At 37.4% G+C, this 25,000-nt stretch overlaps 1 protein-coding gene across 1 annotated transcript in view; it reads right to left on the reverse strand.

Annotated features, from left to right (window-relative positions):
* LOC143749417 (nuclear pore complex protein Nup214-like) overlaps positions 1–25,000 on the reverse strand; it is a gene marked incomplete at its 5' end in the record, with an annotated part of 91,947 nt that overhangs the window by 12,355 nt on the left and 54,592 nt on the right. The window contains 8 exons of the mRNA XM_077241906.1: positions 11,748–11,900; positions 13,243–13,402; positions 16,174–16,235; positions 18,323–19,798; positions 20,964–21,019; positions 21,825–21,903; positions 22,724–22,790; positions 22,909–22,975. Coding sequence (XP_077098021.1) covers positions 11,748–11,900; positions 13,243–13,402; positions 16,174–16,235; positions 18,323–19,798; positions 20,964–21,019; positions 21,825–21,903; positions 22,724–22,790; positions 22,909–22,975 — 2,120 coding nt within the window. The remainder of the gene's footprint in view (positions 1–11,747; positions 11,901–13,242; positions 13,403–16,173; positions 16,236–18,322; positions 19,799–20,963; positions 21,020–21,824; positions 21,904–22,723; positions 22,791–22,908; positions 22,976–25,000) is intronic.

Here is a 25,000-nt window from a genome sequence, read left to right on the forward strand (position 1 = left end):
ACAAAAGATAATACAATAAAAAATGTTTTTTTTAAAAGAATAATATATATACATATATATAATCATAACAAATAAATAAAATAATATAAATATAATCATATAAATATAAAATAAAAAGTAAAATAATATTTATAATAACAATAAAGCTAAAAGATAACAAACAAATAAATTAAATATAATAATAATCATTTAATAAAAATAATAAACAACAATAAAAGATAATAAAAATGAATAATATTAATAAAAATAATAACAAATAAATTAAATATAATAATCATTTAATAAAAATAATAAACAACAATAAAAGATAATAAAAATGAATAATGTTAATAAAAATAATAATAATAATCATATAATAAATAACATATAAATATAATCATAATAAAATAATAATAATAATAATAAAAGCTAAAAAATAACAAAAATAAAATAAATATAATAAACTAATAATATTAATAATCATATAATAATAAAAAAGAGCTGATTGTGAAAGACAAACTGATCTTAATAATCAAAAACAGAGACTATAAGAAGTGTTTACTAGGACTAGATGTTTCCACCACTAATGATTCAGCACTACCACAGACTCCTCCGGTGGGTCTCTGCACCATACGACACATCATCGGTTGTGTACCGCAGCCTCCTTCCTGCTCAGAAACGCCCTAGCAACCACCCAAAATACCCTAGCAACCGCTTAGCAACACCATAGCAAACAGCCAGAACACCCTAGCAACTGCCTAGAAACCACACAGAATACCCTAGGAACTGCCTAGAAACCACCCAAAATACCCTAGCAACCACTTAGCAACACCATAGCAACCACCCAGAACACCCTAGCAACTGCATAGCAACACCATAGTAACCCCCAGAACACCATAGCAACCACCCATAATACCCTAGCAACCGCCTAGCAACACCATAGCAACCACCCAGAACACCCTCGCAAACCCCTTAGCAACACCATAGCAACCACCCAGAACACCATAGCAACCACCTAGCAACCACCCAGCAAACCCTAGCAACCACCTGAACAACATGAATAAGCTATATCTCAGCACCAGAACATCGTACAGACATGTTTTTTTACTCGTATGCAATCATGTACCACAGCCTAGCAACCAAGTGGCGAGTTTTGCCACTGCAAGCACCACTTCACATTTTCTTCTGAAAATGTACATTCTACCGCAGCCTCCTTACTCCGCTTCCTCAGACTTACCCTTTCTTACACAAGTCTTTCAATCTCTTGCTGTCTCCTCAACTTGAGCTGGGCTGATGGTTCCTGGACTCTTGCTTTTCACCCCAAATCTATCCGCTCCATAATTAAAGTTATTATAATTATATATATTATATATATATATATATAATTATATTATATAATTAAGGTAACACTTTACAATAAGGTTCATTAGTTAACATGAACTAAGAATGAACAATACTTCTACAGCATTTATTAATTTTAGATAATAGTAATTTCAACATTTACTAATACATAATTAAAATCAAAGTTTGTATTTGTTAAAATTAGTTAATGTACTAACATGAACAAACAGCTGTTTTTATTAACTAACATTAACAAAGATTAATAAATACTGTAACAAATGTATTGCTCATTGTTAGTTCATGTTAGTTAATACATTACAATAAGGTTAATTAGTTAGCATTAGTTAAAGTGTTACCAAAATTAAATTAAATGATATTATAGTAAATAAGCTTACCCATCCTTTCTAGCTTTCTTTCAACATCTGACCTTTACGAGCTGGACGAGGCCGGTTTGCGGCAGAGCATCGGAGGTTTTCTTCCATACGTGTTTCTTTCTCCAGTCATTCCAGAAAAACTGAGTTTTTTTGTGATTGTTGCGGGCAAAAATCCTTGATTATGCGGCACGTTTTCTTAACAAATGCGATGGAATATGCGGATATTTATGCAATTTTATGCGATGAAATTGCGGGAACTTGCAAAAACTGCGGTTTGATGAAAAAGAGGAAAAAAGTGATTCCCCTGTTCTCACTAGGCCACTGCCTTAATGCAAAGAGTCATTTCTTAATACTTCCTATGATAAGCAAGCTTAACACATCATAGAAAGTGCTGGAATATTTAAATCCCATCTTGTTTTATTTCAGACATTAATAAACACACGGCTCAAACTTACAGAGCATTGATGAGTCAAACAAGTTCTGCAGCTTTACAAAAGGAATATGCGACAACTTCTGTAAAAATTAACAAAATATAAAAAATAAAATGTGTGCTTACCGTTTTACAGCTTTTCGATGTTTCACGTCGCGTAATTACGTCACTTCATAACGTTCCCATGGCAACAGGGAAACTGCTGCTCGTGTGTGAAGTAAACGCAACATTTTTTAACTTTCTGCTAAGATACATGTGACTTTTTTGCAACGAAAATGCGGGGATTATGAAATCATGCCAGCCCCGCATATTTTGCGCGGAAATCGGCAATTTATGCGGCAAAAATGTGGCGTATTTGAAAAAAATGCAGACTTTGGCTGATTATGCATTGAATTATGCGATCGCATAATCGTGTTTTTCTGGAGGGAGTGTCTGCAGGCTGTGGCTGGATGGACTCTGAGGTCATATAATAAAAGAAAGCTGCGTTCACACTATAAGCGACAAGATCCCATTCATTTCAATGGAAAGCGGGCGATTTCCAGCGACATGAGTGACAGTAACCGTTGGCGACCGGATGGGGCGTGCCCAATGACGCTCTAGTAGTGAAAGTGAAACGTGATGGCCAAGTATGGTAGCCCATACTTGGATGGGTTAAATGCAGAGGTCAAATTCCAAGGAAGTGCACACACATTAGGAGCAGAGTAGTGAGTAGTGAACACACACACACTGCAAACATGGATACACACACCCGGAGCAGCGGGCAGCCTTGAGTGGCGCCTGGGGAGCGATTGGGGGTTAGGTGCCTTGCTCAAGGACACCTCAGTCATATTCCTGCCGGTACTGAAATCGAACCAGCAACCTTTGGGTCACCAGTCCAACTCCGTTACCATTAGGCCATGACTGCCCCTAGTAAACAGACTGTTTAACTCTATGCAAATGAAGAGCGACTTTTGGGAGCGACAACCAATAGGAGTGAAGTCAGTGGAGTCACGTGATCCGTCACTCTTCAGTGCCAACTCCTTCATTTACACAGCGCTTTAACAATACACACTGTTTCACAGCAGCTTTACAGTGATAATAGGAGATTACAGTAAAAGAGATTGTTTAGGCTTTACAGCAGATCTAGAATAAAGTTATTGTCCAGATAAAGTTAGTTTTGATTGATTCACTTCCGCTGTAAAGATCATTAGTTATTAACTTAGCGGCCGCTAACAAGACATCGTTCTAACCGAAAACACAAACCTTTAATGCGTTCTGGCCGTTTATTTGCAGACAACAGTGTTTGGTGCTCGAGAACGCAAACCTTGAAAAAGTTTAAATTTTCTTTAAAAAAACGTTATCATCTCCGCGTAATCTTCAAAAACGGTGACAGCGTGCACATATGTACGCGTTTAATCTATAGGTATAGAGTTTGAATATATACACGTGCGCAGGGCAATATATATTCTGACCGAGGCAAGATGTATGAAGCTCATTTAAGCAGTCAGAAACGGTCCTATAACGTATGATATGGCTCTGTGTGCATACGGTGGCACTCGTCATGCTGACTCCGAGTCTGAATGGTTTCGTGAACTCGGATAGGCCGGCATTTGCCCGTTTGCTGCAGTTAAATATCCGCGATTGCAAAGAGCACTCGCCGTTTCTCGTTCGACTTCAATATTATGCATTTTAAGTACAGATTCCATCTATATTTAGACTTTTCGGTAACACTTACAATGAGGTTAATTAGTTAGCATTAGTTAATGTATTAGCATGAACTAACAATGAGGAATACATTTGTTACAGTATTTATTAATCTTTGTTAATGTTAATTATTAAAAATAAAGCTGTTCATTGTTTAGTTTATGCATTGTAAACTAATATGAACAATGTTAACAAATACAACCTTTGATTTGAATAACGTATTAGTAAATATTGAAATTAATATTAACCAAGATTAATAAATGCTGTAGAACTATTGTTCATTATTAGATCATGTTAACTAATGCACCTTATTATGTTACCGACTTTTCCTTCCAAAATGTTGGTTTGTAGCGACAAGAAAACTGATTTGTTCTAAAACATGGAGGAACAATTGTGAATGTCACTCACAAACAATACTAGGCAACCAATAGGCGAAGTCGCTTGTTCACTTGTGGCGAACTCACTTGTAATGTGAACGCACCTTGAGGATAGATTTGTATCTGGTTGAGTTTTATTTGTGTTCCCTGATACCCTGTGGTGCCACTGGGCTTCACTCAACTGATTTGCCCTACCTCTAAGAAAGTAGTGGTCAGATTCAGATTCAAATTCATTCTTTATTGTCCCCAAAAGAGAAAATTTGTTTTCACAGACTGCACCAGGAGAAGCACGTATAATATTGCACAAAATACACATAAATATACAGTTTTAATCTAAATTATTCAACCCTCATTGCAAATCAGATTTATAGTCAAAATTTACAGACTTTCAGCTGTTTGCAATGTACCTTATTGACTTCCGCAGTCTCAAAATTATTCATACCCCTGAATAGAATCCCTTAGATAGAATAGAAAGGTTAAGAGACGATATCGTCGCCCTTCAAATACAAGGAACAGAATTCAAAAATAAAGATAGCGAAGGAACTAAATGTTCCTAGAGACACTGTTGGAAGCAGAGTTTGCAAGTTCAGAGTTAAAGGAACAGTGGTTACACAGAAAAAGGAAGTTATCAACAGCTGAAACCAGATTTCTGAGGAGGCGTGATCATAAAAACCCTCGAATGACTGCAAAAGACCTGCAGCAAAACTTGATGGCAACAGGCTCTGAGGTTTCAGCTTGAACAGTAAAGGTAAAGAAAGTGCTCAAAATCATATAAATGAGCCACATAAGTTTTGAGATTCAGTTCTGTGGAGTCGAAGAAACAAAACTGGAACATTTCGGCCCTTTAAGTACAAGCCTTAAGGTCTTTGCACACCGAGTACGAAAATTTCGAATGCGTTTTTTTTGTATCCGTGATTTGGTGGCTCTGAATTGTCAAAACAGTCACCATTCAAAATGCAGACAATCGAACCCGATCCGCATTTTTTTATGACGGACGACAGTTTCGAAGGCAGTGTGTAAGCGTGACTGATATCGTGAGGTCATATTTCTTTTTTAACGTACGAAAATTTCGGACTCAGTGTGCAAGCACCTTTACATACTCCCTCCGAAACCTTTGTCCGTCTTAAAAAAATTAATACATTTTCTGCGTTTTTCGCATACGTAGCAAGCATTTTGAATGGTGACTGTTTGGACATTTCAGAGCCACCGAATCACGAATACGAAAAAGCGCATTCGAAAATTTCGTACTCGGTGTGCAAAGACTTTAAAGGGGTGGTAAAACACGATTTCACTTTTCTAACTTTAGCTAGTGTGTAATGTTACTGTTTGAGCATAAACAACATCTGCAAAGTTACAACGCTCAAAGTTCAAAGCAAAGGGAGATATTTGCTTTTAAAGAAAAGGACTACAACAAACGGCTGGTTGGGACTAGACGACATTCCTCCCGGGTTAGTGACATCAGCAACCCTAAAATGTACATAAGCCCCGCCCCCGAAAAACGCAGTCCATGTTGAGAAGAGGAAAAGTTGTTGTATAAGAGTACATTGAGTCAGCTCAAACTTTAGCATCCTTTTCACATGCAATAAAAAGTCGCTCTGTGTGCATCTCACAACAGTTCCTATACGAGCGATTTATAGATTATGACAGAATATGCTAATTGAAGATAGTTAACTCCACATCAGTAACATAAATTCATCAACTAACCATTCAGAGACATCCTGTTGCATTCTACATGTTGTCACTTCTTCTTGAGTCTCTCCATCTTTGTCCGACTCTGTTTTAACATTAAAGGCAGAACAGTTTCTGTCATTTTAGTGTGTCTGTGTGAGGTAATCGCAGCTGCTAACACACAATAGCTCTTGAAACCCCGCCCTCGGAGGCAGCTCATTTGCATTTAAAGGGCCAGGCACAAAACTGTGCTTTTTGCTAACCCTCAAAAAGTGACAACTTTAACATGCTATATAAAAATATCTGAGGGGTACACACACAGTCTGGGGACATCAGAGATTTATTTTACATCTTGTGAAAAGGGCATTTTACCACCCCTTTAAGGCTCGTACTTAAAGGGCCGGAAAAGTTCCAGTTTTGTTTCATCGCTCCACAAAACTGAATCTCAAAACTTATGTGGCTTATTTATATGATTTTGAGCATTTTTCTTGAGCTTTTGGGTCAGTAGTGGAGTAGTCTTTGAGTTATGGCATGCGTTTAGTACAAGCCTTACTGTTCAAGCTGAAACCTCAGTGCCCGTTGCCATCATTGCCCATCAGGAAATCCTAAGAGGAAACGTGAGGAAGATAAAGCTTGGACCATCCAACAGGACAATGATCCCAAGCATACCTCAAATTGTGGGATCAGTCACCTGACTTGAACCGCATAGAAAATCTCTGGTGGGTTTTGAAGGCGGCGGTTGCAAACAAGAATATTCCTGAACTGGAGGCCATTGCTCATGAGGAACGGCTCAGAAACAGCCAAAAGCTTGTGTCTGGTTATACATGTCGTTTCAGCAGCTCATAACAGCAAAAGGCTGTTCTACTCAGTACTAAAGATGCTTGCCATGAAGGGGTTGAATACTTTTGAGACTGCAGAATGCATTATAAGTTGCATTTTCAGTTGAATTTCGGGAAACCACTTTTTGTGTTGAGCTATTTCAATTACTTTTGTTTGATTTGATCATTGCAAAAAGTGTAGTCTGTTAATTTTGCCAATAAAACTTTTTTTGCAATGGGGGTTGAATTATTTCGATCGCAACTGTACATACTACACAAAAATGCCAACAGCAACAAAACGGTATGAATGCAATGCTAGGCCCCTCGCTAGCGGTTTCCCAGGCATTTCATGATGCCCTGGTGGACCCTTAGACCATGATGTGATGTTATCTTTGTCCAGCCACAGATACAGCGTTGTAGACTGTAGTCTCCTGTTAGTAATATAATAATAAAAATTATAATAAATATAATTATAATAAAAAAATAGCAAGAATGTTAACGATAATAAAAGAAAAAAGACAAACAAAATAATAATATAAAATAATATAATTAAAATAAAATAAAGACAATAAAAGATAATAAAATATGATTAATACAATGTTGATAATCGTATAATAATATCAATATAATTTGAATAGAGGTGTAATGGTACACCGAAGTCAAGGTTCAGTACAATTTTGGTACAATAGGAAAAATGGTCACACTTCAGTTTAGGATCCAATTCTCACTATTAACTATGGCTTTTGCCTCAATAAATCTCTAATTACTGCTTATTAATAGTTAGTTAGGTATTGAGTGGATTAAGGGATGTAGAATATGTTAATGCAGAATAAGGCATTAATAAACAGCCAGTATACTAGTAATATGCATGCTAATAAGCAACTATATTAGGGTCCAATTCTCACTTTTAACTAAAGTTTAACTCAACTAAAGGAACAAATGCACAATGTTAGGCTTCTTTTCTTTTCTTTTGAACAGACAGTAATGCAAATCAAAGTTTGTTCCACCTAGCGGCATTTAGTCCCCTAGTTGCTACAGTACAGCCTCCTTTAGTGTATTAAATGTGACATATTATGCCCCTTTTCATGTAATATATAATGTAATATAAATCTATGGTGTCCCCAGAATGTATGTGTGAAACTTCAGCTCAAAATACCAGATCATTTATTATAGCTTGTCAAATTTGCCCCTTTTTGTGTGAGAGCAAAAACGCTCTGTTTTTGTGCATGTCCCTTTAAATGCAAATGAGCTGCAGCTCCGCCTCCGTTCAGAAGAGGGCGGAGTCTTTACACGAGCTTCAGAAACTCCGGCAATAACAAAACAAGCCAATCTCACTCATCCAGAATCCCAGAATAACCAGTAGCGAGTGCAGCCTTACGGAGAGACTCAGCAAGAGTTTCTGAATGTTAGTGGAGACATTTATGTAGTTGTTGTGGAGTTACATTGATCATCTCATCATCATGTTGAACTTCTACACAAGTGTCCACAGTTCCTGAGGTGTTTATAAGACAGCGGTGACATGTTCTGGTCAATAGTGTTCAGTGCTCGTCTGTGCTCAACGACAGAACAGTTTCAGGCTTTGCTGGATCTTCTGCCGGTGCGTTAGAACTGCTCACTGTTGGCGCTTGTCGTGTGTGTAAACGTGCAGATTAATATTATAATAAGATCCTCTTCATACGTCAGAAGGAGCGAAATCTGATCGGCTTATTTTTTGACATGCTTGCAGAGAAAGACTCACCAGAACAAAGTTACTGAGTTTCACTTTTCACGTTTTCTGAGTCGGTAGAAGCACCCGATTATAGCACGTAGGCTACGTTCACACTGCAGGCTGAAACGACCCAAATCCGATTTTTTTGCCCCTATGCGACCTGTATCTGATCTTTTCATGACAGTCTGAACGACACAGATCCGATCTTTTCAAATGCGACCCAGGCCACTTGGGTATGTGGTCCAAATCCGATATGTATGCGATCTTTTGAAATGCGACTTCAATCTGAACGGCCAGGTCACATGTATCCGACACGTACGTCATTAATATGCGACAAACGTCATAATTCTGCGTTGAAGTAGGCGGGAATGAGAAGATCGTAATTGTGCTGGCTCTGTTGGGAAAATAACTTTAATATTGCTAAACGAGCTCCACTGTTGACATCCATGTTTAGCTACTTCCACAAACAACAAGTGACGTCGTTGACCGTTGAGTATTCTTCTGCTCATGCGGGTCACTTCTGGGTCATTTCACGTTCACACAGGAGATCATAAAAGGTTGCATTTCATTGAAAATGTGAATGGCCTTGCAAAAAAAGCAAATTTTTTCAAAAAATCTGAATTGAGCATTAAGTGTGAACGCAGCCTAACACACGATTACACACAAAAGTCAGATTTTCATGATATATCCCCTATAAGCAGTAACCAGAATGCACTCTTGCAGAAGTCATATTTTTTTTTTGCAGGGCTGATAAAAAACAAAATGTATTTGTTCACAATTAGCTACAAAACTGAAAAGCATCTTGTGTTAAAAAGTAGAAAATAAAAAGAATAATGAAAAATAAAACTTGCTGTCCTTCAAATAATCTTAATGCAAAGTTATGTCTGTGAGACCAGACCTTTATACATGAAGACAAAAGGGCTAAAACAAGGGTTTGAAATTAACTTTTTCTCTAATATTATCGTAAACTTTATAATAAGGTTCATTAGTTAACATTAGTCAACTATCTTAGTTAACATGAACTAAGAATGAATAATACTGTTAATAATTTATTAATCTAAGTTTATTTTAATTTCAACATTTACTTATACGTAACGCAATTTGAATAAATCAGAACGTCAGTGGAGAAAGACATTATTAAAATCAAAGGTTGTATTTGTGAACATTAGTTAATGTACTGTGAACTAACATGAACAAACAATGAACAGCTGGATTTTTATTAACTAACATTAATACATACTGTAACAAATGTATTGCTCATTGTTAGTTCATGTTAGTTAATACATTAATGTTAACTAATGAACCTTATTGTAAAGTGTTACCATATTATCACATTTGGATTTCATACATTAATTTCTTATTCAAACAAACTCCAGTCATCCAGCATCTCCTCTTCCTCTTTTATCCTCTTCACCAAACATGTGTTTATGTGGACAGATCAATACAGCACACAGAACATCAAACAAATTTAGGATGTTGGACAATAACAATGTCTTTTCTGTTCACCAAATGCTTTTTAATCTTCACTATTGTTTCAATGCAAATGAACAAGCGCTGTTATTTGTAGTGTTATTTCAAGAACGCCAGATATGAGCAGATTCTGTGCAATGCGCTGTATTTAATATATCATGATGACTCACGAGTATTTGCGCTAAATCTGTGCAGATTTGACTCACACACGAACCTCCTCAGCAAAGTGAGCAAACAACAACCATAATAAAAAACACGCTAAATTGGCGCGTGATTTGACGCCACTGTTGGTTTTCCCCGTATTTTACGCGCCACACGTCTGTATGGGACACACCTTCACAGACACAGAGAGACTTGATTGGATCTGAGGATTAGTCACAATGTCATGCATGTGAATGTTTCAGCAGTTAGCGAACAGCGTTATATTACCGCGCGTGTGACTGACTCTACTCGTCGTCTAACTTCAAGAACCGAACCGTACGGGACCAATAACAACAATAAAAGATACAAATACAAAAACAAAATAAAAAAAATATTAATAATCTTGTAATAATTCAAAAATAATAAATACAACTAAATAATAATAAAATATAAAAATTAAAATATAAATTAAAAACAATGATATTTACAATCATGCAATAATATGATAAATACAGTAAGTGCATAATAATTATGCAAGTTGATTTTCTTTTCTTTTCAAGGACAATTTACCAATTCCTAACCACATCAATCTTTATATTTAGTATTTAATCATTTATAAGTGATGTATAATTGCTAACGAAGGCTAGAAGTGAAAAATGTCTTATATTCAGGTGTGCATAAATGCGGCCTAAAAAGGGATTTAATAATGATTAATACTAATAAATAAAAGAAAACCTGCTTAATAATGATGCGCACCTGAATATAAGACGTTTTTCACTTCCAGCCTTCGTTAGCAATTATACATCACTTATAAATTATTAAATACTAAATTAATAGAAGTTATTAAGATTGATGTGGTTTGGAATTGGTCAATTGAGCTTGGAAAAAAAAGGAAGATCAAAATCAACTTGCATAATAATTATGCACATTCTATATATTTATAAAAAAGATATTATAAGAATGATAATTACTTACAATAAAAGATAAAAAATACAAAACAAATATCAAAAATATATAATAAAATAAAAAACAATATTAATAAAATAATCGTAAGCATTAAAATGATCAAGTGGTCACTTGCGTTACAGTTTGAACACTTTTTACAAGCTGGAATATTGTAGTTACAACATGAACGCTCACACCATCTTGTAATTACAAGATTCCAGCTTGTAAAAAGTGTTCAAGTCCTCATAAATCTCATAATTACTTGTAAACAGGGAATTTTCTGAGATTTTCTTGTACTACATGAAGCTACAGATTTATTTAGGAGTTGATAGTTTTACCACACAAGCGTGTAATTCTCAGTCCAGCTCTGAGTAGAACGTCACGTGTTGTCATCTCGAAATTACGGTTAATTATGACATGGCATGAACACACCATATATTCCTCATGTGGTGTGTGTGTGTGTGTGTGTGTCTGACATGGTTTGGTGACATTAATGTAAAGCTTGCCGTTTGCAGAAAAGAGTCAAGCTGATTGTGAAAGTCAATTGTGATTAACTGATCTTCATGATCAAACAATAATAATAATAATAATAAAATAATATAAACATAATTAAAATAGAAATATAATAATAATAATAATAAGAGCTGAACAAATAAAAATATAAATAAATATAATAAAATAACAATAAAATGAAAAAAGATTAATAATGATAATGTCATGTTGTAATTATGTAACAACGTTATTATGCAACTACAGTAATTATGACATGACGTGAGCATCATCACGTGGTGTGTGTGTGTGTGTGTGTCTGACCTGGTTTGGTGGGTGTACTGAAGGAGCCGAAGCCCTGTGCCGCCACAGATCCGGCTCCGGTGCTGAAGGACCCGCTGGGCTTCTGTTCCCCGAACGAGTTGTTGGAGAAGCTGAAGGCCTTCGCTCCGCTGTTCCCAAACAGGCTAGCAGAACCTGAGACACAGCCACAACACACACCACAGCCTCAGCATCACTGCAGACACACACCCATCGCTCACACACGATTCGCACCGGAGAGTTACAGCAACGAGCCACCAGGGAGTTTCCCAGAGGACTAGTGCGAGCTGTCGGGACTTTTATTTTGACGGCGCTGAGCTCACATTCTCCTGTACATTAGTTCACGATCTGTCTTACAATCCTGTGTAGTACGTTATTAGACAGAACTGTTATACATAGAAAGTAGACCGTAATGAAAAGCTATTAGCGTATGGTTTATATCCAGTGTTGCTGAGCAGAAATACATAATTATGTTTCTATAGTGCATAATATAACATAATAGTTCTAGGAAAGCACATAAGTGGTGCGCATCGCGACTAAAATAAAAAGTGCGCTGGGTAAATAAGTTCAGACTGCTCATTTGTGGACCAATATGGTTGACGGCTGTTAACGAACAAGCCCCGTTTTAGATCGACACTGTAATACTGTATAAGATTTACATTTGAACTGAATGCATAAATCTGCCGTTTCAGAGCAAAATGTGCCAGGGCTAAATCCAGGGCCTAAACCCAGGGCTAAACCCAGGGCTAAACCCAGGGCTAAAACCAGGGCTAAAACCAGGGCTAAAACCAGGGCTAAACCCAGGCCCAAACCCAGGCCCAAACCCAGGGCTAAACCCAGGCCCAAACCCAGGGCTAAAACCAGGGCTAAACCCAGGCCCAAACCCAGGGCTAAACCCAGGCCCAAACCCAGGCCCAAACCCAGGGCTAAAACCAGGGCTAAAACCAGGGCTAAAACCAGCACAAAAGTGCTTATTACCTGGCAACCCACCAAAATAAAAGCTTGCTGATTTTAGGTTTGGAAATTGTGGGAATTCTTATTAAAAAAAAGGTTAAAAAAATGAATAAATGAAAATGTAAATTAGGATTGTATTTTATTTTAAAGTGTGCTATAAAATAATTGCATTTTTACAAAATAATACATAGTATTATCACACTTTAATAAATAAAGTGTGATCAAAATAAAAAGTGTGCCTTCAAATAATTAATAAAAGTATTACTGCATTTTATTTAGTGTTTTTTTTTAAATATAAAATTATAAATATTGTTATTTTTTTTAAAACCCACTGAATAAAATGCAGTAATACTATTATTATTTGAATTTTATAGTTATATTTAATGGGTCACACTATGTGTAATGTGAGCACCAACCCGGATCTCCAGAGGCTCTCATGAGAACCAGACTGAAAAACATACTTATGCCATATATATATATATACATACTTATACTATATACTTTAACTTCGACTGTAATAACCCTGGGAAGAGTGCATTCATACCGGTATTATTCTGCTGGCCGAAGGCTCCTGCGGCCGGCGCTCCGAACGGGTTCTTGTTGGCGGCGTCTTCACTGGGTTTTCCTCCGAGACCGCTGAAAAATCCCGATCCCGAGGAAGTGTTTCCAGCACTCGAGCCGAACAGACCAGCGCCGGACTGAGCCTGAGCACAGAACCAGATCACACACACACTTCAGATACTTCACACACAAACGCCCAGGAACTATTATAGAGGCTGAGAAAATCATAAATCATTTTTGCATTGACGATCCCATTAAAGGGACGCAGTGTTGCTTCGTATATTTTGTGGAGACTGTGAGACATTTTATTTTTTTAAGGATTCTTTGATGAAAAGAAAGTGAAACAGAAATTTGAAATAGATTATCTGAAATAGAAATCATTTGTAACAATATAAAATGTCTTAAATGTCACATTTGATAAATTTAATGCGTAAGTATTAATTTCTTCTAAAACAAATTTTACTAAAACAAGCTTTTATATAATAGGTTTATATATTAATATAATATAACATAATGAAGGATGTCAAGTCAAGTCACATTTAATATTACACAGCGCTTTTTACAACACAGTGTTTCAAAGCAGCTTTACAGAGATAACAGGAAAATAATGCAACAAAGTTTGTTTCCAGAAGAAAATAGCGTCACAGTCCAGCTTAAGTAACTTCAGTGATGTTCTTTTCTGCTGTAAAAAAGTTATTAATTTACTTTATTTATATATATATATATATATATATATATATATAGCCGCACTGGAAGAAACCGTGAAGTCATCGTCCAGCTCAGCTCAGTTCTCATATAATGCTGTCAATGCAGGAGATCAATAATATTGTTGAATATTAAATTAAATGTTAGATTTAGTGTCCCCAACTAAGCAAGACAAGCCAATGACGACAAAGGCGAAAAAAAGCGAAAATAACCAAAACCTCAATCTGTGACAATAGAGAAAAAAACCCTCGTTACGGTCACGCACACTACGAGTGGCAGAAACACTGACGACAGCATTCGTTTTCAGTGTAAATGCCTCGAGAAACACACTAAACGCATCTAAAACGGGAAAGAGCTTTGAGATCGACTGTACAACTATGGATATCATATGGATATGTGGATTTTGTAACCCTGAAAATGATTTTTGACTGCATTATAATGATTTCTTAAATGAGAATATGATCAAGATTGCGTATGTGGATGTGCTTGGGGAATTTTGCAGTTAAAAGTATAACATTTAAAGCCACTTAAAGGTACAATATGCAAGAGTTGTTTGCCGCTAGAGGGCGCTACATTCCAAACAACAACAACAACGGCGTAGCTTGATGACGATGTGAAGGAGCATGGAATGATGGGAACTGTCGTTTTAAACCCCACCGTGGATGTAAATCAGTCAGACGGGAATCGAAAAATCATATTCATGGATGAGGTTAATTTTTTTTTATAATGAAATGCTTTTTGTGGCGAGGGTGGCGTGGTTCAGCGCGGTCTGTAATGGGAGAGAGAAGAGACGAGCGGGAAGTAGGTCAAGTGCAAATGACGAACACCTGAGTCTTATTGCAGTGATCGGCGTGGAGAGACCGCTTATAAGCCGCGCGCTGGAACGAGAGAGAGACTGGAGAGAAAATTTGACGCAGAGAAAGAAAACCGGTGGATCCGAGCTCTCATTTTTGAACTGTTTTGTGCCGTCGCGGTTGCCACGGTGAATGCGCGTTGTGTGCGACTTTTGTTTGTTTGTTTTATTTTAATAAAGTACGAGTCCCAGTCACGCTGACCCGTCTACTTCCTTCATGACTCTTGAACCTCATCACACTTTTATTTCATTAAAATGAATTAACCGCAATAAAAGTAAGGTTTAATACTAAATCGGTTATCATAGATGTTACTGTATGTCGAATTCATTATTGTGATAACGCTGTGCAGTTTTACGTGTTCTAAACAATTGTTGTAAAAGTACATTCGAACATATCCACATCATTTGCCAAAATACTGATTAATCTTTATGTATAACACATGCTATATTTATTTACATGGCCATAAACATCAGACGTGATAAACAATGTCAATAAACTAAACACAAATCTAAAGCAATAATACTTCCCTTACGTAAACATAACTATTAACGAATGCTACATTTGGAAAATATAAAATTAAGCATGCTTTGTCGACAGAACCAGCTGCAATCGGTAAAGAATAACTGTGTTCCGTAACGACTGCACGAAACAAGCTAACGTTTGTAGCTTGATAGACGCTACAACTACAACTTCCGCATTTGTCAAGGACTCCACGCATTACGAGTGGAAACTGAGGGTAACTCGGATATGACGCAATTGACTGGCGACTCCCAGCTCCCCCTGCTGTAACGCCCCGTTTCCTGGGTTAAAATCGCAATTTTCTCATGATTTAAAAATAGTTGGAAACATTTGGGATATTGTAAGTAATCAACTTAACAAAATATATAACACTGGCCTTGAGATTATGGGATATTGTAATGCAAAATTCTTACATATTGTAGCTTTAATGAAACAAAAAGACTCAGTATGAGTCAGTAAAATGATCCGAACTTCCCGAACGGTTTAATCTGAATCATTGAACGTCTGTGTCTTTCATCATATTGCTTTAGTTAAGGGTTTTTAGACTTTCCATCCAGTGACTTTGGTAAAACCGGCCTCTTGTGGATTACTGCTGTATTTGAATGGTTTTTAACAGGTTTTTGGGTCTCACTGGCTTGCGGTGATGGCAAACCAAGAGTAAAAACCTGAAATTTGCCTCCAAAAATGGAAATATGGGGTTCCTCAAAGCAGTCCTTCAGCTCATCTGGCTTCAGAAGCCTCTCTGAAAGTTCAGCTCATGCGGATGAAACTGCATCTGAGGCTCGAACAGTCGTTGTGAACTGCTGTGTGTGTGTGTGTGTGTGTAAGAACTGTACCTGTCCGAAGACGCCGGGCTGCTGTCCGAACACAGACGAGCTGGAGCTGGAGCTGCCGAACCCTGATTCAAACACATGAAGAGATCAAACATACAGACACCAACTCTGAGTGTGTTTACTCTTCAGCATGGGATTATAAGCAAATGCATGCACAATTATCACTGAACATAAACGCTGCAAATGTATCTCGCTATCCACAACCAGATGCGTTTCTGTGAAATTTGTACAAAAAGATCTGTTCGTAAATACTATTTTCTTTTGTATTAGTGCATGCAACAAGGAAGATGTGCATTTGTGGATCGAGTCGCAATGAATGCATTCATTTAAGTCATTAATAGGGTTGGGAATCGAGAAGTGATTCCAGTTCTGGAATCTAATACTTGAGGTCAGGAATCGGATACTTGTTATAAAATTAAAAAAAATGGATTGTGAGCATTTTAACATGAGTTTAAACCATTGAAGCGCGAGAGACTCTGTTTCTGTGTTCGTGTGTATCAGTATATTAGATCCGTGCAGCTCTTAAAGTGACGGTACTAATATTCCTGCCGTCTCTATAATAACACTAATCACACAACAAAACACAGAAAATTCACTCGTTCTTCACTGAATAACTTTTATAACTATATTTGTAATTATATTTTATTTATAAACTGCAGAGTTATTTTACATTTGATAAACAGTTTAAGATTTTCAGGTTCAGAAACTGTAATTTCAATCGCATCATTGTTCAGTTTAATTTGTTCTTTTTTTAAGTGTTTACTGGTCTTTAATAATGCTTGAAGTGTATATTAGTTAGGATAGTTGTTTTCTATGGTGTTTTTAAACCACAGGCATTCGTTTGACTACTAATCGGTCAAACTTAGTCGCAAAAATGTCTGAAATTGTTTGTGCTTCCTCATATCGTACTTTATAAGACAGAAAGCAATGTTAGCGCTGGAGATACGTTAGATTGTTGTTGTTTACAGGGCTGATTCAGTGTTGTAGTGTAGTTATGGGTCAGTGGATGTGATTCAGGGAATGTGCATCAGTCTCGGGTGTGTCTTCAGGCCAGGATTACTTCCATTCCTATGAGTTCCTGTGACGGCCCACCTTATAAACAGCTGAGTCACTGACCCCTGACCGCCACATTCACAGCTGTTTATGTTCTGCGTGGTTGGGCCACATTAAACTCTAAAGAATGTGCTGACTGAAATTATGGAAATGTGATAGTACGGTTTACCTTAGACTGCATATTATGTTCTGATGTGAATTATTGACGCTTGCCATTTTTCCAGCATTACTAACCCAGTCAGACTGAGAGAGGGAGCGTTAAAGGCCAGTGTTCTGTCAGGCAATCAAATCTCAAAATCCAAATCAATTAAAGTGGATCAACTCAGGAAAGACTAGGGTTGGGTATAGTTTCAATTTTAACGATTTCGATTCTTCTGATCGATTCCGATAAGGTAAAAAATAGCGTGGATATTCACATTTAGTCTTATTGCAAAATATTTAATTGTAGCTGAATATCATGATCAAAAATCAACAGGCTAAAGAACACTTAAGGAACGTTTGCCTGTGGCCTTAAAAACACCATAGAAGAACAACTAGCCGAACTAATATAAATTTCAAGCATTATTAAAGACAATAAACACTCGGTTATTAAAGAACAAACAAAAAATGACCAAATCGCAACAAAAGATACAATTGAACAAAGATACGATTGAAATAAACAGTGTTTTAAGATTTTCAGGTTCAGAAACTGGAAATCAAAATGTCAAATAACACTGCACTTTATAAATAAAATATAATTACAAATATAGTTACAAAAGTTATTCAGTGAAGAACGAGTGAATTTTCTGTATTTTAGTGCTGTCACTTTAAGAGCTGCACGGATCCAATATACTGATACACACAAACACAGATGATTTAAAAATCACATTAACTACACACATTTCAGATGTGTGCACAGAACAGAAAACCGCGTACGGCTCGTCTCAAGCTCGACTTATTTAAAGTCATATTGAAATGCTCACATAGGAATAGATAAGAGGAATCGGAATTTAAATTTTATAACAAGTATCCGATTCCTGATCAAGTATTTTCGATTCCCGACCCTACATCCTACTCGATCTTGTCGGAACAAACTACCCTGTGATTTGTGAAAACCCACCTGATGGTTGTCCAAAACCGAACCCAGAGGACGCCGTGGTGGTGTTGCTCCCGAACATGGATCCCTGGCCAAAGCCTGCGCTGGGCTGTCCGAAACCAGGAGCGCTGCTTTGGGAAAAGAGTCCAGTTCCAGATCCAGATCCAGTGTCTGCTGCGGAGCCGGTGCCAGTGCCAGATGCGAAGGAGAAGGAACTAGCACTGTTAGCGCTAGCGGCTCCAAACATCCCTGCTCCTCCGCCGGTGGCCGTCGCCGTGGTGGAGGTCGTAGCCGGCGGCCCAAACCCAGAGTTTGCGCTAAACGCCGCTTGACCAAAACTGAAGTTGCTAGCAGAGCCGGAGGCGGGAGACTGGCCGAAACCAGCAGGACTCTGTCCGAACGCTAGTTTGCCAAAGCCAGAGGTTGAACTGCTGCCAAACGTGGTGGATCCGAACGCTGTACTCGGAGCGGCGGGAGCTTGTCCGAAAGTAGGAGCTGCGCTAGTGGTGATGGCTGTGGATGAGGTGGATGAAGCCGAAGTAGTGACGACTGTGGAGAAACTGACGGTTTGAGCGTCAGTCCCAAAGATTGAGCCTGGTTTGTCAGAAGTTGAAGTTGCTGGGGTCTCTTGGGAAGCAGGAGTGGCTATCGAAGTGACGCTAGCAGCCTCAAGAGCGGGACTAGAGAGCGGCTCTGCTAAAGGAGGCTCGGATGTAGCCGTCGGCGGGTCGGATGGTGGAGTAACTGATGGAGGAGGTGCGGGCGAGACCTCCACAGTTGGAGGAGTTGGAGGCTTATTGGAAGTTGCTGTAATGGTTTCTGTAATGATGGGAGGCGTTGCTTCAGTGACCGATACGACTGGCGCACTTAGCGGTTTAGTACTGGGCGGTTCTTTAGCTTCTTCTTTAGCCAACTCGGGTGAAGTCGTCGTCGTCGGGAGGGAGTTAGTTGGAGGAGTTGGCTCTTGTAGAGGTGCGCGAAGAAGGCTGCCGAAAGATGTGGCGTCCGCTGAAAAAGTCGTTGAGGGAATCGTAAAAGTTGGTTTTATTGAGGGAGCCGCTCCTTCTTGTGGTTTAACGGTGGGCGTAGGCGTGCTGAGAACTTGTGGCGTAATCATTTTTGTAGCTTCTGTTGTGGCGCTTTCTAATTCTGCTGTTGTACTTCCAGTTTCTGCAGGCTTGATTTGCGTGGAATTGAATGTGAATCCCGTGGATCCGTTGCCAGGGGGTCCGAAGCTGAAACCTATTTTGGAGCCATCCTTGAGCTCTTCGCTTTGGCCGACTCTCAAGCCGGAGAAGCAGCCGAGAGTTTCTCCCTGGGCTTTGGGAGCGTGAGGGAGTTTAGGAGTCTCTGGAGGCGGGGTCGAGGAGCTCGCGCTCGGGGCAGGAGGAGCCAGTTTTGGGGTGAAGGAAAAAGGCTCCTCGGATCCACCGGGGCCAAATGGCATCTTTGATCCGGTGCTAGCGAAGGAGAACTTGCCCGGCGGGCCAGAACTCTTTGCTGTTGCAGGATTAGAAGAAAAAGAAAGGAAATTTACTAAGGCGGCATGGCTAACTGGCCAATGAGAGAATCTGCAGAAAGTTAAAATCAATCTGATTTATAGTTGTTTTAGCTTATTTTCAATGCTTGATTTGTCTATTTTAAAGCCCACCCGTGGTGAAAATGAAGCATTTAAATGTTGCTTATATGTTTATGTGATGTTTTAAGATAAACTATGTGGAATTATACTTTATAAATACAGTAAGTGGATAAAACTAACTCTATATCGCGAGTCATATCATTTACATCAACGTTTCATATCGTCCCATTTTTATGTCGCGATATAACGATGTATTTTTACAACCATAGAAGTGACAAACTATTTGTCACAGAATACACCTTTTTTACACCTTGAGTTGGAAATTTGAACGTTCATGTTTCCTTTAATTTATTTTTTTAAAGATCTGAAGTGAATTCTCTATTCTCGGTCTCAGAACAGCTATAAAGTATATGCACAATATTCAAACTCGCATTAATTCTTTTAACATTAAAGTCCCCCTGTGGTGAAAATCAAGTTTTTAATGTTGTTTATGTGTCTATGTGGTGTTTTTAATATGCTTTAAGACAAACCATGTGTAAATTCATAAGTCGACAGCATTGCTGAGTATTTTCTCCTTAAAATGCAGTGAACCAAAGACAGTCTCAAAAACACGCTTTGAAATCGCTGGTGTTTCTGACGTCACAATCTACCTTGTAACCAATCAGATCAACGTGTGATCGTCAACGAGTGGATCTCTGAGTGAGTGAGTGAGTGAGTGGAGGCGGGGCTCATTTGCATATTCATAGAACCGCGCATACTAAATGAGGCGAGGGTGTCGAGTTACATTCAAGATATTTTAAGACTCGAAGACTTTTTTTCAAGGAAAAACAGTTAAATATGTAACTTTGGTGATTAAAGATGAGTTTTAAGGGATAAAATGATTGACTACAGGGGACTTTAAGTCATCTTGAGGCCATTTGGAGGATTGCTAAAGTTGAGAAACACTGATGTACATTATGCTGCGATTTCTGCAGATTCAGACTCCTGGCCATTGAAATGCTACTGAAAATAGGCTAGTTACAAGTAATGCGTAAAAATCAAATGTTTGCATCTCTAAACGAGACGAGACACATATGGAGACGATACCTTGAGGAGTGCTGTTGGCGTCCGGGGATTGAGATGTGAAACTGAACCCGGCTGCCCTGTGAAACAGCAAAATATGAGTCTTATATTTACATATAATCAAATATAAAGACATTAGACATGACATCAGAAGAGTTGCTGAAGAGACACTGAAATGTGGAGTCACTTCAGGCAAGACTCAATCAATAACAATCAGGCAGACATACACTACCAGTCAAAAGTTTTGGATTGAGAAGATTTTTAATGTTTTTTAAAGAAGTCTCCTCTGCTCACCAAAGCTGCATTTATTTGATTAACAAATAAAAAAATAAAATAACAGTAATATTGTGAAATATTATTCCAGTGTAAATCAGCTGTTTTCTATGTGAATATATATTAAAATAAATCAATACTTTTATTCAACAAGGAGGAATTAAATTGATCAAAAGTTAACTTACAGTAAAGACATTTATAATGTTACAAAAGATTTTATTTCAAATAAATGCTGTTCTTTTGAACTTCATAAAAGAATCCTGAATTGTTTTTTACACAAATGTTTTCAATATTGATAATAATAATGAATGTTTTTTGAGCATCAAATCCTCATATTATACTGATATCTGAAGGATCATGTGACACTGAAGACTGGAGTAATGATGCTGAAAATCCATCTTTGATCACAGGAACAAAATTACATTTTAAAATATATTAAAATAGCAAACCGTAATTTTAAATTGTCATAATATTTAATAATATTACAGTTTCGTTGAATTTTTATTCAAATAAATGCAGCCTTGGTGAGCAGAAGAGACTTAAAAAAACATAAAAAAATCTTAGCAATGGTAGTGTATATAGAGGTAGTTGTAATTATGTTTAATAACTCACGGTGCAGAAAACGAGAAGCCCTTCGAGCTCTTCTCACTGACCGATGAAGAAGCTCCTGCATCAGGTTTTGCTGCTCCACCTGTACCACACACACCAGCTCAATATATATATATTATATTATAATATTACTTTTATTCAGTAAGGATGCATTAAACCCTCATCCTTCCCTCGCGTTCTGTAACAAATCTTTCAGTCAAAATGACCCGAAGCCCTAAAATTATACTTAATATTTTTTTTGTCCACAAAGCTTATTTTATTTCATTTTGATAATATTTTTGGGAGATTTTTTTGTTATTTTATTTACCTTTAAATGACCAGATTTGATCAATAAATAATAAATAAATAAAACGTGAGGAACTTAATTTACTTTCAAATTAAATTTAAAATAACTCACAATTTCATCCATAACCCTTTTAATTCAAAATGTCTCACATTGGGTGTCTTTGACCTCTTGTGGGAAATAAATAATATATCATGATATTTCACGACTCGAGATGGCGTTATATCTCTGTATGGAGTAAATGAGCTGTTCCGCTGGGTCCTAAAGCCAGTTCACTTCAGTGTGCATTCAGATAAACATGTAGACATGATAAAATAATCTTTTGATAAAGTTTTAGCACTTTTAGTTTGAATTTGGAGCATTTTTAGTATTTTTCTATGTGTACTGACGCATTCCACCTCATTCCAGACGGGTTCAAATTTGAAGAATTGAAGGATTTGTTACTTTTTTTTAAATTTCAACCACAAAACTCCTCGAATCCATCATTTTTGTTGTTGTTGTGTATTCGTGGTTCAAGTCTGATAATTTTCCGTGTCAAAATGACCCGAGGGAAGGGTGAATGTGAAATGGATCAAAAGTGGCAGTAAAAACATTTGAGCGAATGGGAACTCACACCTACCGAACACAAAACTGGAAGATGTGTTCTGGGCCGGCGACTGGACCTTTAACGCAGCCTGAAAGGAACTCTGTGGAAGTGAAAACACCGGATACACCAAACGACACACATTAGGGGTCGGTCTTTTTACAAAGCAGTCGATGTTTCCTTGAGTTCTAACTGTAGTGTATAAGATTTATTAGACTCACTTTATTGGCCTCCACCGTAGCCAGAACCTGCTGAACCACCTGAGCCGCCGGTGCTGGAACAGACGCGCTACACACACACACACACACACCAAGAACAACGATCATTAAGACTCTTTGGAGAACATCGATCATCTGAGGGCCAAAATCATTGCAGAATTCAGTCATAAAAACTGAATTTAAAGCATAACTGACACTGAATTTGGCCCTTTTTGGATGAATGAATCAAAAGTAGGGATGTACACTTAATCGAATGGCAATATGGACTCATGATTGTGAATATTAAAGACTGCTTTTAAAACCTGAAGTCTCACTATATGAGCACATGATGACATGAACTTCATGTCCAGAGCTGATCTGAGTCACTTTAGCAGCATTTCACTATTTCATTTCATAAAACACACACATATCGCCAAAATAAAAGTTCGGTTTAACTTGAAGAAATTATGACAGAAATATATTACAACTGTACAGCACAATTTACCTCTCAAATGAAAATGTAGCAATTATATTTTGGCAAACCAAATGCTGCAAAAAGGGTTTACTGTTCAAATTATAACACAGAACAAATATTAGGGCATCCCTTTAAAAATTACAGTTTAATAATTTTATTCTTAGTATTGGTGGTACTAGTATTAATTTAATTCTTTTTTAAAATATTAATTAAATTATTAATGTTTTAAAACTTCATTTGATCACCATCGGTTTTGATAAATTTGTATGAAATCATAACTCCAGAAATTAGGGGGGGTTATAGGCCAGTATTACTGTAAAAAGTTTAATAAATTATGAAATAGCTAACATTTTATGAGCTCGAATGACATGCCTTGATTATTCAAATGTAATTAAACTATTAAAATGGAACCCAAAAATAGAGAAAACATAGAATTTACATATAACAGAGTTTTTGCGGACGCTCTGTATATTTCCATGGCATCGCTGTCCAGGAGTACTTAGCTTTTGAAGTGGATTTACTTAATGTAAAGTTAACGGAAGTTATCATGAGGCTTGTAATGTTTAGAGCAGATGTCTTAACAAATGTCAGTAGACCGGGAAGATTTAAAAACGAGCCGTTCATTCATAAATACGCAGGATTGCTGTGAAATAAAATACAGACCGGAAGACAGAAGACAAGGAGCGAAAGCGCTGAAAAGGGGCGGAGCTACATTAGGCCTATAGTTTATTTTTTCAAATGTACTCAACATTTTCGTAAGTACTAGATGTGTTGGCTATTTAACATGACATTTTAATTATATTCTGCTGAAATGACTCGAAAAAAGATTCGTTAATTTTGCTGAACGAGATTCAAAGAGTCAGTAAAATGATCCGAACTTCCCACTACTAAATGGCAAGCGCAATGAAAGCGGAACGAAGCTGCGCTCCTCATTATTTTGTGCTTCACGGACCGTTTATCAGTTTGGACCAATGGAGCGTGATCTCGATCAAGCAACACTAGCCGCGTTTCCATCACCCTTCAAATTGCGCAAATTAAAATTGTGAATTGAAAATGCGCTTAATGGAAACGCATCAATTTCGCAAAAACTCCCATTTATCGCAAAAAAGTTTTTACGCTCGCATGAGGAGGTTTTTCAGGCAATTTGAAAAAAGATATATTTCGCAAAACTGCAATGGAAACAGTTTTTTTGCATTAACAGTCACCTGACGTGGAAGTCACCTGACGCGGTGTGTTAAAAGATAAAATAATTACAGGAATACTGGATTCTAAACCTCAAAGAAATGTTAATAATAATGGCCAGTGCAGTGACTGGGATATACGTAACCCAACATGATTTCTGGAATGACTTATCGCGAGAGGAAAAAATTACGTTTTAGTTGCATAACATCTGCTAATGGAAACGCCGTCATTTCGCAATCGTTTTTTGTCGACATTTAGAAAAAGAAAAAAAAGTTTTGCGCATATCTGTAATGGAAACGCGCCTAATGTCACTACACAGCGCTGAGAGATCCAGTAAAGAAAGCATTGGAATTTGCCACTGAAGTAATAACATCGCTGCGAGATCTAGTGAGAAAATTACAATTTCTCCGTTATTAACGGATCAAACAGCGCTGACGTGCAAACAGGAGAAACAGAGTT

Source organism: Siphateles boraxobius, unplaced genomic scaffold (assembly GCF_051911475.1).
Source record: "Siphateles boraxobius isolate OS27281-9 unplaced genomic scaffold, OSU_SipBor_1 246, whole genome shotgun sequence".
NCBI classification, from domain to species: Eukaryota; Metazoa; Chordata; class Actinopteri; order Cypriniformes; family Leuciscidae; genus Siphateles; species Siphateles boraxobius.